The sequence below is a fragment of the Columba livia genome, chromosome 1 (genome assembly GCF_036013475.1).
Source record: "Columba livia isolate bColLiv1 breed racing homer chromosome 1, bColLiv1.pat.W.v2, whole genome shotgun sequence".
NCBI classification, from domain to species: domain Eukaryota; kingdom Metazoa; phylum Chordata; class Aves; order Columbiformes; family Columbidae; genus Columba; species Columba livia.
In genome coordinates, this window is record NC_088602.1 from 54,852,696 (window position 1) to 54,868,210 (window position 15,515).

General features: G+C 49.5%; 1 protein-coding gene and 1 long non-coding RNA gene across 2 annotated transcripts; one reads left to right on the forward strand and one right to left on the reverse strand.

Moving 5' to 3' along the window:
• Window positions 1-290: 290 nt before the first annotated feature.
• SOX21 (SRY-box transcription factor 21) lies at window positions 291-1,936 on the reverse strand. Its single transcript, XM_065056936.1, has one exon. It carries the CDS (start codon window positions 1,435-1,437, stop codon window positions 592-594), a length of 846 nt encoding a protein of 281 aa, XP_064913008.1. The 5' UTR covers window positions 1,438-1,936; the 3' UTR covers window positions 291-591.
• Window positions 1,937-2,394: 458 nt separating this feature from the next.
• LOC135579052 (uncharacterized) lies at window positions 2,395-5,715 on the forward strand. The gene is made up of 2 exons (XR_010471360.1): window positions 2,395-2,518; window positions 4,129-5,715. It is a non-coding gene; the product is annotated as an uncharacterized LOC135579052 (long non-coding RNA).
• The last annotated feature ends 9,800 nt before the right edge of the window (window positions 5,716-15,515 follow it).

Here is a 15,515-nt window from a genome sequence, read left to right on the forward strand (position 1 = left end):
CACGAAAGGCTACGAGCCGTGCACACAGAGGCCGTCTCCTTCACCGAGGCTGCTCCCTGCCCTGTCCTGGTCACCCATGCCTTCACCTCCCCCTCTCTCTCTCTCCGGCGGCCGCGGGGCTGCAGAGGGACTTTTCCGAGTCCAGAACCACACGGGGCGTGGGGAGCGGAGGGAGGGGAAAGCTCACGGCCGAAGACACACATATCAGCGCGGCGAGGAGCCGGCGGAGGGACGGAGCTCCCCATGTCTGTCCCGAATAAGCACTTTGGAGGGCAGGGAGGGTTGGTTACTTATTTTCCTCCCCCCCCCTTTTGTTTGTTTGTTTGTTTTTGTTTTCCCCCCTTCTTTTTCAGCTCGGCTATCTGCAAAGACCGCATGCAACACAGACAAGCTCTATGCGGGGCGGTGGGCGGGGACGCGCCCCTCGGCGAGCGACGCGCAACAGGTCGGCTGCGGCCTCGGCCACCTCCTCGCCGCCGCCGGCCCCGACACCACTCAGCGGCGTCTGTCCCCGCTCCCCGGCCGCACGTATGCACCGACACCCATCTAGGTGGGCGCCGGGGCTCTGCGCGGGCATCCTCCGGCCGCGGGTCATAGGGCCGCGGCGTAGGCTGCGGGGTAAGGGTCCAGCTGGGGCTTGCCCATGCCCGGCAGGAGGATGTAGGCGAGGGGAGGCTGCAGCCCCGGGCCAGGCCAAGCGCTGCAGTTGCAGGGGATCATGTAGCCCGGGTTACCGGGCGATGGGTGCGAGTGCGTGTGCCCCCCGGCGGCGGCCGCGGCGGCGGCGGCGGCAGCGGCGGCACCGTGGAAGGCGCCCGCCCCGCCGGCGCCTGGGTAGCCCAGCGAAGAGGCATAGGGCAGCCCGGAGCCCGAAGAAGAGGAGGAAGAGGAGATCTCGGCCATTTTGGAGCCCAGGTCCAGGAGGGAGTAAGGGCTGCTGGCGGCAGCAGCAGCGGCAGCGGCGGCAGCAGCAGCGGCCGACTGGGGGAAGAAGACGCGGGCGGCGGCAGCGGCGGCGGCGGCCGCCGCTTTCTCGGGGTTGGCCAGCAGCGACTCGGGCACCAGCCCGCCGGCCGCACCGCCGTGCAGCCCGCCCGCCTTCAGCCCGTGCGGGTGCTCGTGGTCCGCCACGCCGCCCAGCCCGTAGGGCACGGGGAAGGCGAACTTGTCCTTCTTGAGCAGTGTCTTGGGCTTCCGCCGGGGCCGGTACTTGTAGTCAGGGTGCTCCTTCATGTGCATGGCCCGAAGCCGCTTGGCCTCGTCGATGAAGGGCCGCTTCTCCGACTCGGTCAGCAGCTTCCACTCGGCGCCCAGGCGCTTGCTGATCTCAGAGTTGTGCATCTTCGGGTTCTCCTGGGCCATCTTCCGTCGCTGTGCCCGCGACCACACCATAAAGGCGTTCATCGGCCTCTTGACGTGATCCACCGGCTTGGACATGGTGTCCACCCGCCGCCCCGGCGAGCCGCCGCCCGCCCCGCGCTGGCGGCCGCCTCCTCCGGGCGCTTCTCCCGCCTCCTCCTCCTCGCCCCCGCCGCGCTCCGCTCCTCCAAAAGCAATCTCGGCGGTTACCCCGGCGCGGCGGTACCGACTCCGGCGAGTGCGGGGCGGCGGCCCCCGGCGGACCCGCTCCGGGTGCGGGGCGCTGCCGAGCGGCGGTGGTGCCTCCCCGTCAGGGCGCTGCGACGAGCGGGACGGGCGCTGCTCCCTGCCTGGTCCGCGGAGCCTCTCTGCGCGCCGTCGATCTCCGGTCCAGGGCTCTTCCTCGGGACTCCCCGCGAGCAGCAGCGCCCGGAGTCCGGACGGGACCGCAGAGAGGTCTCGACGGCGAGGGCGGGAGCCGGCGGCAGGCGAACCGCACGGGGAGGTCCTCGCTTCGTTGCGGATGCGCTGCTCCTTGGCGGTCTCCGATGGTGCAGCGGCGAGTCCCGGACGGGGCGGCGGTCAGAGCCCGCCCGGAGCCATCGCCGCCCGCGGAGCTCGGGGGACAGCCAGCCGCGGTGCGGGGCTGGGCGGGACGGGGTCCGCGGCGGCTCAGGCGCTGCGGAGAGGCCCGAGGGTCTCGGGCCACCGCGCTCACAGCCGCCCCGCTCCGCCCGCGGGGGCGCGGCGAGCCGCCCGCTCCTCACACATACTCGCCGGGCGCCGGTCGCAAGCGGCCGCCGGGCGCCGCGGCCTCCTGGTTCCCGCCGCCGGACAAACTTCGCCAAGTTTCGGGCGGGCTGCGGGGCGCTCCGCCTGCCGCGCGGCTCCCTCTTCTCCGGTAGCCGCCAGGTCTCTCTGGGTTTTCTTGGCCGCCGACTCCGAGGGGCGGCGGGGCGGGCGGGAGCGGCGGGGGGCGGAGGGAGAAGGAGGAGGCGGTGGCGGCGGAGAAGAAGGCGGAGGCGGGGGGGTGTGTGGAGGGGGGCGGCTAATTAAAATGCTCGGCGGCCTGCGCCCGGTGGGCAGCCGACCCGGTTATAAAGTCCGCGGTGGGGTGTGCAGCCGGCGCAGTCGCCCCCTCCTCTCGCCCCGGCGGCAGGTAACGCGCGCGCTCTGCATGCCTCCGCGCCGCGCGCCGCCCTATATGTTCGCATGCAGCCCGGCCGCGCCGCGCACCGCGGGCAGGCAAGGGGCGGGACCAAAGCGACGGGAGAGGCGGGGCCACGGCTTTTCCCCTCCCCCTTCGCGTCCCGGCAGGTCTGGGGGCGGGGTCGTAATCAGCGCATGCGCTTTGCATTCCCTCCCGCCGCACCCGCCGCCGGTGCCCGGCGCTGCCCGGGACCGTGGGGGTGCGGGGTGCCCGGTGGCAGTGGAGCGGTTTTGTGTGTTTCGGGGCTTATCCCTGTGGAAGGAAGGTCGGTGCAGCGGCCGGGCCGCCCGGCCGAGGTGGAGAGCCCGTCGTCTGGGAAAGCGTGTCTACGCCCCCGGCGCGGGCAGCGGCGTGCGTCCAGTGGCGTCCCGAGAGAATCCACGCGTGTTTTCTTGGCCGCTCGGTGCGCTCCCACAGCCCGAGCTGTCCGACTGTGTTCCTCGCCCGCTGCCTGTCAGTCAGGGTGAACTTGCTCGCCTTGTTTGTACTTCGGCGGGTCGGTTTTGACTTACCCCTGTGGTATGTGGAAGTGCCGACTCCAATAAACCATTAACTCTTTCCCGTGCTGGCAGCAGGCTGGGCTCTGCCCGGGACAGCTCCGCCGCCCGCCGACTTTTAAGGAAAAACCAGAGCCGGGGTTCCCGGCGGCGATGCACGAGTGGGACATCATCATCCCCGGGAGCGCCACCGAGCGCCCCGTCGAGCCCTTTCCAGGGGCCAGGGGCAGTAGGGAAGTCGCCGTCAGGGGGTTGTCCGGCTGGCGCAGAGACTTGTTCGCCACGCCGCCCGCCGTCGCCTCTCCCGGGCTCCTCTCCCCAGACCCCGCTCCATCACTGCCTAGCCACGGGCGCCGTGCGGCGGCCTCCCCGACCCGTCCGCGGCTGCAGCCTCGGAGTTTCACGCCTTCCTCGCCGCCGCAACGCACCTCTGCTCGCCACCGACACCCCTGCCTCCCCGATCTCCCCGGGGTGTCGAGGCGTTTGGAAGGAAACCTAAACGGGCGACCCACCGGCGGGTGTCCTCCGGTCCCCTCCCCGTCCGTGAGCCCTCCTGGTTTCACGGCAACCTGTCCCGTCTGGAGTGCTCTGTAAAATACCGAGCAGCTCTTCTGTAAACTTCCACTTCGTATTTTACGACCCGTTTGCTACTACTTAAATGTAATTCTCTCCATCTCCAAAGCCACCTTGCCAACGTTTGGCCTCTTACGATCCATTTAGCAGTGGGGGGGGGGAAAAAGTTCCCATCGGTTGTCAAAAGCGGAGAGATTAAGATATCTACCGACGGTGGCTGGCGTTTAGGTTTAGCGGGGAGATGATATTTCTCGAAGGTCGAAGCCCTACCAAGAGGGGCTGAATCCAGTGCAGGTACCTCTGCCCTGGATACCAGGTTATCAACCCATCGACCAGCGATTCCTCGCTCTGAGATGAGAGCAGCCAGTATTTCCAACTCCGTAAAATCCTCTCGTTTGATCAGGGAAGCGATTTCACTCGTTCACATGTAACGTTATTGTGTTTGACTTCTAAGAGGCAAGGACTAATCCCCTGGCTCTTTTCGCACAGATCAGATGCCGGTGTGATCGACTTCCCCTCTCATCCTGGCTGCCAGCGGGAAAGCGCACAGACTAAATCAGTTCAGGGGAAGGCAAGAGCGCGGTTTATCCGTCCCCAGCCACTGCCATGAGTAGGGTGAGAACCAATAACATCTACTGAAAGGTGCTGTGGCGGGGGGGAGAAGGAGCAGCGACTCATTGTTGTCATCATCAACGGCACAGCCGGCTCCCGGAGGTGCCCGGCCTCCCTCCCGCAAACGCCCCCGCAGCGAGGGGAACAGCGCGGAGAGTGAGGGCTCAGCCCCCGAGTGGGCTCGACTCCAGAGGGGCTCTTTCCCCGCTCTTCACGCCAGCCACGTTGCTTTCCTCACGACCCCAACGCCTCGGCTGTTTCCCTGCACTCCTCAGTGCGGGAGCAAGGCGCGATGGAGAGGGGACCGCGACGGTCCAGTGTCGTGACAGAGCCTCGTGAAGCACTCAAGGCGCGCACATGGGTAAGCCCCCGGCTGGCAGTTCCTGCAGAGAAGAATTACTCCCACCACAAACTTTCTGCCCGTGGGTACCGCCGCGCCAAGGCTGCTGCTGCTTGAACCCCCTGCAGCTCTGGGTCTGTGCGCAAGCCAATGGCACCGCAAGGAGCAGGCAGCCCGGGCAGCTCTTCCACAGAAACTGCGTGGGGAAGGGCTCTACACCATGGCCACGCGTAGCGGCATGGTCTCCGGGGAGGTTCCTAGGGTGAGTGGTCACCATTTGCCCTGCAGTTCTTCGAGGGTAGCAGAACCACCAACTGGCAGGTCCACACAGAGTCGCGCACAGGTGAACTGATCTTAAAAGCAGGCACTTGCACAACTTTCAGCAGAGAAGATGCCTCAGCTCATGGACTGCTGTCCTCCAAAAATGACGCCATTTGCAAACCCATTACTTAATCTGCGCATGTTTCTGATTACGTTCGCCAAATAGTGAAAACGCTAATAGAATTTACTGGTCATTAATTAAAGTACACGAATCTTTCACAGGCTGAAACCTATAAATGTCTCGAGTATATTTTTCTCGTTGCAAATGAAACACTGTATTTTAAAGTCTCGTTTCCAAAATTCTTCCCCCCCTCACCTCACGCTTGTGGTAACCACTGGCTACTAAAACACACACCCACCCCGCTATTTCAGCGATGCTCGCGGTCAGAGAAAGTTTGCCTTTCTCTAGTAATCCGTTGTCAAGAGGTTTGCACAAAGTGATGGAGACTCTTATCAATTCCGCTTGGAGCAAGATTGGACTCGGGTTAGGAGCCACCGGAGGGTCCCAGGTCTCTCCCCGGTTTGAGGCAGCCACAGCGAGGGGGAGGAGGCTGTTCTCCCCGCGGGGAGATCCGCAGCCGCGGCGCGGAGCGGCTGCCTGCTTAGACCACTCACACATAGGGTCTCTCGGAGAGCCTTCAAATCCCCAAACACAAAGAGTGGGGGCTTTATCGGAGTTTAGTTACTTATCTGGATTTTTGTTAAGCCACTACTGTGATCTCCGCGAAGTTGTGCGAGTGTGTTAATTGTTCTGATAATGTGTTGTTATCGATACAATAACAATACAATCGTGTATAATGTGATTTACTTGCCTTTGACCTGTCAGTTCCTGACGCATGCAAATCCAAGGGCGCAATCTCTCCCTCTGCTCTCGGAGGGGAAGGGTGGGGGGGGGGGGACAGGGGGAGAAGGGAAACAAGACGAGCAGATGCATTATCACACGGAGGCTAAACAAGAATTTCCAGAATGTAGTCCTGTATTCCACCGAGAGAGATCAAAGTGCTTTTAAAAATATTAAAGGGGGGGGAGAGGGGGGAGTGTTAAACTATCTTCTCCTTAGCTGTATGTTAATTCTGCCACTTACCTCTACTGTAAGCAATTACGACCCACTGCAAATACTGTCCGATTTCTGGTATTCTGACCAAACCGCACCTCAACTCTTACGCACGCAGCCCTAAGATGCTGCTCGTATCTCTAATGCCAGTCCAGTTTAAAGTGAGTTTCGAGGAAACCAACTCCTTTCGTCCTAATTTTCATTTGAGCCTAATAATCAGGTGGCGAGCCAAAGAGATAAAAAGTAGGGGGAGAACCGTGGTTAGCCCGGTGGCGATCTCCCCCTCACCATGCCTCCCGCCTGAAGAACTGACTGGTGGGCTCCACAGCCTCACCGCTCCCCTGTATTTGCAGAGCCACATCGCCTTTTCACCGCTTGCTTTGTGCACTTCAGCGGTTCCCTACCCTAACTTCGGGAGCTCACGTTTTGCTTTGTGTAAGGTACCAGCCACCCATCCCACCTCACTTTCAGCGGTCCAAAGCTGCCGGGCACACTGGTGTCTTAAACACACTAACGATTTAGCAGGCTAACTTTTCTGCTTGGATGGAGTTTGGCAAGTCTGTGAGCACTCCTAAGTCTTCTCTCTCTTGCAAAGTCGAGTACACCTGTAGCAAGAGAGAAGGAGTTTTACCTTGTCAGCTCTTTATTGTGCATAATATACTAAACTATTTGCTTTTACAGAGTGCTTCCAAACGCTCGGTATTATTATTATTTTTCAATAATATTCACTTATTACTAGAGCAGCTGGTAGCCCAGGCTCTACTGAAGTGCCTGGCAAATGATTCTATCATAAAACACTGCTTTCTAAGTTTATAGTTTCTAATTTGGCTGTGAAAGTGTGATTCTGGATTGAACTTGGCTCTCAAACTCTCAGCTGGAGAGTAAACTTTTTATAATAAAAACATTAGTTTATTTGGTTTGCTGTTTTAAGCTAAAAGAGAATTAAGAAAGTTTTTTCTAGTTTTGGAAGGTTAGAGAAGTCCTGTACTTTTTTTGAAAATTAAATGTTATGATTTCTGTAAGGGTTGAGTATGTTCTGTTTTTCTTGTGGTTTAATGTGCTATTATTTTAAAGACAAAGTCCAATCTTTGCCTCTGTGCTGTGGGACACCGGGGTTGCTCTTGCAGGAACACCAGACTTAGATCTCACACAACTGTCAGTGGCAGTTCTGAGCAGAGGGTGGTGATGGGGTCCCTACTACTTTTTAGCCATAAAGAAATGTTTAAAAATCAGTCTGTTCTGATTTGCTAAGAGACTAGATAAAATTTTCCTAATCCGCATGCACTCCATTTGTAATCCAAGCTATTTTAATGTACTTTAATGACTCAGTTTTTTGCTGCTTTTTAATCCTGTTGACCATGCAGTAGGTATGCAGCCAGGGAAGAGCCATCAGAAAAGCAGACAAGGAAGTCTTAGAACAAAAAGAGAAGGAATTGGGTGCTTACATGCTAGTCCCTGGCTACTAGATGACTAGTTCCTGTCTGGAGATGTGAAAGTGAGAATTACTGTCACTGCAGAGTTCCTGGGTAGGCTTGGATGTTCCAGAAAGGGCAGTTAAATGTCTTTCAAGTGCACGGAGCCTAAAGTTTGTCAAGTAATGCAGATGTGTAAGCTTCCTTTCCCTAGTGTGATGAAATCAGAGCTGACATTGACGGAGACTGCTGGCTGTCCAGGGTCCAAGGTTTCCTGTTTGAGCAATTGCTTGTAGCTTGCTGAGCAGTGCCCATGGTGGCTTTTTTTTACAAAGAAATGGATCTTAACGTTGCGGTGTTACTGCCTTGTACAAACTGTGTAGTGTGGAGCTATAGTTCACTTGTCAGGGAAGGTGAACCTTGCTTTATGGTGTCTTCTACTACGGGCTCCTTTATACTCAGAAGCTCTTAAAATGTCACCACTCCCTGGACAAAGGTCAGGAGTCTGATGTCCCCTAGGCTGCTCTTTCTATCCTGTTCTCTGACCCATTCGTTCACATTTGCTGATGTACAGTGGACAGCCCAAGAGTGAGGGCTGAGTGCCTTCTAATCTAGTGGCTAGGGGACTGTTCTGCAAGGAGATCCTCACTGTGGAAAGGTAGATTAGATCGGGTGTTCTTGGAGTAGATCATGAAGGTTTTTAATCAGGAGATCTTTTCAGAGGGAGAGAGGTCTGAATATTTTTACATTTAAATTCACCTGAAATTTTACATTGACAACCATAATCTCTTTTCACTTCTTAGGGCTGTCCAGCAGGCATAGAGGATCTTTTTTTTTCCTGGAATAAATACATTTTAATGACCAGTCTAGTTTTGTTCAAGGGTGATTCATAACCATAAGCCACACAAGGTTGTTTTGCTGGTCATGGGTGCTAGACAGGTCCCCGAGAATCCATGCAATTTTGAAGACAAGATCTTTGATGCCACTGGATAAGACTGTGGTTTGGAAACCTTTGGCAGGCACTTCAGGATTTGTAAGTGCACACAAGGAGGCCAAAAAGAAGATGAGAGTTTGGGTCATTCCCCTCTGAAAAAAAACCTAAGCATAAGTTTTTGCTGTTTGCCTTCTGATTTCAACAACTTTTTAATTGACCACAGACTAATAGGGAATGGAGGCCTGTAATGGAAAGAATTTATGCCTCTTTCTGGGCATAAATTCATGGCCTTTACTTCTTTATAGACAGGGTCTTGCTTATCTGTAAGAGTGGCAAATTTTTGGGTTCTGTTTGGTTAGGAGGTATCCAGGTGTCTGTTCTTTAATATCAAGTCACTCAGAAAAGTTCAAAGCTAATGGCCACAAGCCAGTTTTAGTGATCAAATGAGTTGAACACAGAAGGTACCTACACCAACACACCTACATTAGTACCTGCACCTGCATTTTAGCTCAGATCAACAGTGCCAAAGCTTTCCAAGCAAAGCTTTTCACTGTGCTCACTCACCGTGCTTTGGTTTCCATTGAAGAGCAGTTTCAGATGGGAGTAAACTGGGAGATGTTCTTCAGCTGCTGATGGGAGAGTGGTCTGAGAAGAGTCTAGTTCAGCCAAGATCAACTGGATCTCCACAGTATAAAGTGGATGATATTTAGTGTTCTTGACTCAGACAGCTGACAATTACACTATTTGTATCCACTCATTTTAAGTGCTTCAGGACGAACTTTTCTGCCCGAGGGTAGACAAGGCACTTCTGCCTCTCCATGAGTGTTCTGCTGGGAAGGGCTCCCTCCACTTTGTGGGTCCTCTGTGAGTACATTTTGGCATAGGTGACCAAAAAATAAGAGCTGAGGAGTTTATGGTTGCCTCGCCCCCGTCCTTACCACAGCTTTTGGGATTCTGCTGGGCTTTGCATCATCCTCACAAATGGCTTTTCATTTCCAACAGTAAGACATATAATGGCTTCCTTTGGCATCGAAATTAGACAGAAATTATTCTGATTTTCTGGAGTCAGGTGAATAGTTAAACATTTAGTTAGACATTTGCTAGATTTTTTTCACTTAAGTGTATAATTTCAATAATAATAATAATTGTTAGACAACTTTTTTCATATCCAAAATTATTTTTGTCTCTTTTTTAAAAAGCAATCTATTAATTTGAATAACTTATCCTTATGAACACTTGACAGGTGTGTATAATCATCTTATAATAAGTAAGCAGAATAATAATAATAGGTAGGGATACAAAACACCGATCTCTTTTTCTTCTTCAGCATCAGAAAGGCTTTTGATGAAGTACTTTGTCCAGTACCAGGTTTCAAGAAACATGTATAGAATGCAGCAAGACTGATTAGAGGTCTCAAAAATGTTGTTTACGAGAGAAGAGCAAAAGCAGTGTTGTTACTTAATCTGGAGAGAAGACTTAGCGGACAAAATGGTCTTAAACAGCATAAAAGGTAAATGCAAAGATAAGGGGATTAAATTGTGTTTGTGGAGATAGACAAGAGGTAATGATCTTAAGACGCAAATTTAAGTTAAATGCTGGAAAAAAACCAGCTGCAAACAGTGAGGATAGATACATAAAGCCTCCCCTTGCCTGGGGAGGCTGTGGGAACACCAAGGGATGTTCAGAACAGGTGAGACTGATTTGGCAAGAGAGGCAAAGCCCTAGGACAGGAGTTTTCCTCTGCCTGGCTTTGTATGTCTCTATGACATGGGAAGAGTAAAATTTAACTTAGCTCTTCGTACGATCCTTTTTGCTCTTCAGAGCCCAGATGTTCCGCTGTTTCTCAGCCTGTGTCTTCGCTGTTCCTCTCCTACCCACATGTGCGACCTGCACCATTGCCACCACCCTGCCCCATTGCCACAATGCTCACATATGAGCAAGTCTTCCATCAACATGCTGAATAAATTGTGTGGGTGGTTGTTGTTGTTTTCTTTTGTCTTTTCTCTATGTGGTTTAGTTGGCACTGGCCTCCTCTTTCTTCTTAGCACAATTTTATCGCAGTCTGTGAGAAGTCCTATTCCTGGCATGGCTTTGCTTTTTTTTTTTTCCCTTCTTTTTCCACTTTATTACTTTTCTATTTTGTTTCAAATCTCTGCTGAAAACATATTTTCTGCATAATTTCTATCTGAGTTTCTCTTCCAACTGTGTTCTCCAGATCTAGAATTATAATATATATATTCTATAAATTATTGTATTATAATTTATATTAACATTTCAATTGAAGTTATTTAAATTACATTATGTTACACATCATGAAAAAAGGGAGGTTCATAATTTTTGAATAGTATTGGCAAAAAATTGTCGATGGCATACTAAATCAGTGACAAATTTGGCCCTTGGCATATGAAATTTGTTTGGGGTATCTTTGCCTACAGTGCGCAAGGAGGTTTGTAACCTTTTACAGACATTTTATTTTCTCCTGTAATATTCTCCCATGTGAGGATGCTTGTTATCGGTGATGTAAAAGATAAAGGCATTTTTCATTAATATTTCAAATGGAAAAATCTGACTTTTATTACTGATTCTATAAAAAGGATAAGAGAGCAGAATGTACATTAAGCAATAGATCTATAAAAGAGCAAGGAGTTTTGCAGTGCTCTTGGAGACACCTTTTCATTGCAGTGGGAAAAATAAAATCAGAATTTCCAGAAAGAGTTCTTTTGGTTGTCAGTTTTCTCATAATCTTTTTCTTACATTTTATCAGATGTTGTTTATAGAGTATGAAGAAGGTCATGCCAAAAATACTCTTTTGTCCAGAAAGTAAATAATTCAGACTTGGATCTTCTAAAAGACCTAAAAAGAATTAAGCACAGATATTTCAAACCATGAGGGTGCTTAATTTCCATTGATTTTAATTCCCTCAAGGAGATTCAATGGGATTTTATGCCCTAAATTCCTTGAAAATATCTGTATACTCTGAATGGAGTCATCCCAAAGCACATTTATGCTTTATGATAGAAACAGATTGTTGCATTGTTTCTTGTTCACCCCCTCCAGTTTTTTAATGCTTCAACTGTTTTCCAAGTGGGATGGTTAAACAATGGTTATAACAAAGGCTATATAAAGTTCACTTTTCTTGGATTTATCTGGGTCTTTACTCCATTTTGTGAACGGACCCCAGTCCTGCTGGGCTAGGAGTTACCTGAACAAGTTTCCATGAAGTAAACTGGTATGTGAATATGCCCACGTACCTCCTCAACAACAAGTGCCTATGTATACGGTAAACTCGTATAAACCAGCGAAAATAACCAGAAATTATCCTTCAGAGGAAAAAAGCACAAACCACCTCACATGCACTGTAAGTTAAAAATACGAGATGATTGGCACTTACAATGGTGTAGATGATGTACATCTACACCATTTATGGTCTAGCTTACCTCATGGGGACTTGCTCTTGGGCATATGGCCTTCATGTAACAGAAAGCAGCTGGAGGTGATGCTGAAATGAGAACTTGTAGGTGGCCTATGCATGGTCTTTTGCTGAATTGTCAGGAGTGCCTTTTTTATTTTTATTTCTTATTTTTTTTTTCAACATAAAGCTGAGAAGCACACCTTAGCCACAAGAGATACTACCTCTGCTTTTCTCCCCCCAAAACTTCTTTTTTTTAAGTATGTGTAAAGAGCCCTTCTTTTTGAAAAGTTGTTTAACAAAGTTGTTACATGCCAGAAAAATAATTGATTTAATGAATCATCTTCTCTGTTGCTAGTATCCTTTTAAAATGCTGCAAGTATACGTGTGTCGAGGGTTAAGATTGCGGGGTGACAATAAAACCCTGGCAGATATATTGTTAACCCCCTCTCCCCCCCACACTTCCCCCTCCCTCTCCCCCCTTTTCACTAAGGAGAGGCGATTGGGAGGAAAAGAAGCACAGAGTGAAGAGAGTTGGAAAAAATTAAAGATGTTTTACTAATGCTACTAATAAGAATAGAGAAAATAATACAAAATATACAAAACCAATCTTGAAAGTCTCAGCAACTGCAGAGCCGGCACCTGAAGTCCTGGATTGGACTCTCCAGCCAACCGGAGCTGGATTCAGTCTCTCACTAGGCCTCAGTTCGCAGGGATGACTAGCAAGGTCCTCTTCTAATGTCGGCCATAAGCAGAAGGGAAAAGGGAAAAGCGACAAAGGGGACGAGATCCTCGTGATCTCCCACTTTTATATGAAGTATTCACGTGAATGGAATGTTATACACAGTTGGTCAGTTTCTTGGTCTCTTTCTTCTTGTCGCCCCTCTCGGGAGATGTCCATCTCTGCTTATCAATAAGTTTGCATTCCATTGCTAGGTTTACCAAAACATTTGTCTGGTGCTCCAGGAAAATGCAGTTAATATGAAGGCTTTAGCTGACAGGCAAATTCACTAAAAGAGAAACTTGTTTTTAGCAAAACCAGGACAGTGTTAGATGAGCTAATACTGCTGTACAACAAAATAATAACAGGACCTGTGTTTGACTAATGAAATACCATGTGCTTTCACTTGTTTCATTTGAAATAGTGGCCTTGTTAAAAACAGCAATAAAGCTGTTACCTTTCAGTGGAGCTATACTTTAAAACACAGTTAATGAAAACACAAAGTGTCAACCCAGCCTACCAAAATACATAGAAATGTTCCAGTTGTCTCATGAGAAATGTGAAACTGGTGTCCTTTTCTTCATGTCATTACATGGAGAGGTAAACTGTAAAGCACCTTCATACAATCCACATCAGCATTAATGTTGGGATTTTCTGGAATGGGTTTACTATGAGGTGTTTGTTGTTGTGGTGTGGGTTTTTTTGGTGTGTTTGTTGCTTTGTTTTGTTTTGGTTTGCTTTTCCTGTGTTTTATGTGTGTGGTAGGTAGACAGAAAATAAAAATTAATGTGCTTGTTAGCTATAAAAAACCAGTGTTCTTGGACATGGCAAAGACAGACTTGCTTTATTCTCTAAAAAGCTAACTCAAAGCCCGCTAAAACACCCGGGCTCTTCCAAGCTGCCTCCCAGGTTCATTTGAGACAGACAGTAAACTAAATTGGCCAAACCAACTCTTTCCCTACTTCACTGCTGAGTTCAGGTCTTCCTAGGTAAAAAGCCAGTTCCTGACACTACTTTGTTGCCAGCCACCTGGCCACTGTGCTCACCTCTCTCCCCGTTTAACAGCATGACTGGTTATCCTAAAGGTAAGGAGTCTGTTGAACTTTCAGTTCCTGCCATTGCTGGAAAGACTGAAAATACGTAATTATTTTCCTCCAGAAGAGTGGATCCCTTTTGCTTTGCCTGCTGAATGTGTCAGTGCAATCCCTTCAAACGCAGCTATACTGATGGATGTTTTGATTTTCTTAGAGGCAGAGATGAGTTTAACAGGAGAGTTTTACCTCAAAGTGTAGATGCAATTAGTTTATTTTGGCTTGCAGCACAGAGAGTTTAAGACAAAACAATAAATTTAAACCATCAGGATTCCTTCGGGCACTCTGACGTTTTTCTTCTTCTTTTTATTTTATTTTATTTTTCTTTTCCTTTCCTTTTTCTTTTTGTGTTTAACAGGAGGTGGCAGTTGTAACATTTGCAAAATAATAAGTACAATAAGTTGACATTGTGATATGATTACTTATGTAAGTGCTTAGACATACAAATACCTAAACACTAATGTCATTATTGACAGTCATGGCAGTTACTCCAGCCAAGTTAATAAAAGATCATTACTATAACTATCTACACAGGACTGAACACGATGGGGAATCCAGGATATGGGAAGTCTAATAATACGAAATGCACTGAAACTTAATTTTTAGTGTATTTTTGTGCACGTGATTATTCTAACAAGAACTCAAAAATAATGCTGTGAGTACTTGATCTGTAGGGGTATTTAGAGATAAAACTATACAAGAAAACTTTGCTTTCCTTCTCTCTGTATTTCTTGCCCCTGTTTTCTCTGTTGAGGAAGCTAAGCACAGTTAATTTAAGCATGATTTCTTTGTAGTTTACATGCTCCTGGATCTTAACATAGAGATGTAAATAGCTGGGTGTGAACTTGCCAAGTATTATATTCAGCTGACAACAACAACCCAACCAGACAGTCTGTGTAGATAACAAACTAATTTCTGCGTTGATCAGCAGTCAGGTGATTGTTGTTCTTTAATGATTATTTATTTAAATTGGTCTAATTCAAATACACAGGCGGTCCTAGACTATGGCTGGCTGGACAAATGTCACAGGTTGGGCAAAACATCAGGGCAGGATTTCGTCCTCTTTCCCCATCTCACCTCGCACTCCCTGGCCAGGATGTTCCCACAGCACTCTGCTATCCTTCCTTCTTTTCAACCAGAAAAAGCCTGCAAAAACAAGCCTTGCTGAGTTATGCAAGGACCAACAAATCTCAGTTCTGTCTGGTAGGAGGGGAGGTAAATAAAGTGAATTTCAAAATGGTATCAGTGGGGATGCCTCACTGAATGGGCCTGCTTCCAACCTACTCATAGGATAGCATCTTCTCTGGGTTCTTCATACAAAGAGAACAACTTTCCCTGAGTTAACCAGGAATAATTTCATCCAAAGCACCCGCTAAAATGAGTATTTCCTGCTGAAACCTAGAAGTCCAGTACTGGTCTGACTGTACAAGCACTCCACGCAACACCCTCACTGAACTGGACAGCCACATTCTGCACAGGTGAGGTTTCTGATGGAAGGTAAGGGGACCATGCATGAGACACACTGCGATGCCACCCAACGTCACTGCAAGTGTTCTTGGCCTCCTTCCAAAAGGAAGATCAGAGTCTAGATGTAACAGCACTGAGACTGAAACTAGACGCCTATTTAAAAAAAAAAAACAACAAAACAATCCATAATTGCTAGAAAAGGATCTAATGTATTCCTGAAGAATCCCCAGAACCTTCTTTCCAGACCCCATCTCCTCCCGCTCTCCACTAGCACTGAAAGCTGTGGTTAGATCAGTTGGCTGTTCCAGCTAAAACCCACCCATCCTGAAAAGAAAGAAAATGCTAGTTTCCACCAGTCACACAAATACCCATTTGATTCCTAAGGCTAGTGAACAAAAGGCAGTGGAAAGATGAAGGCAAAGAGAAACATGGGACCTTCTGTTTCAGCAGCAGCACAGCCTGAGATCAGCGTAACTTGCTAGTGAAACCTCATTCTATGTGGCAGTTATTAGAAT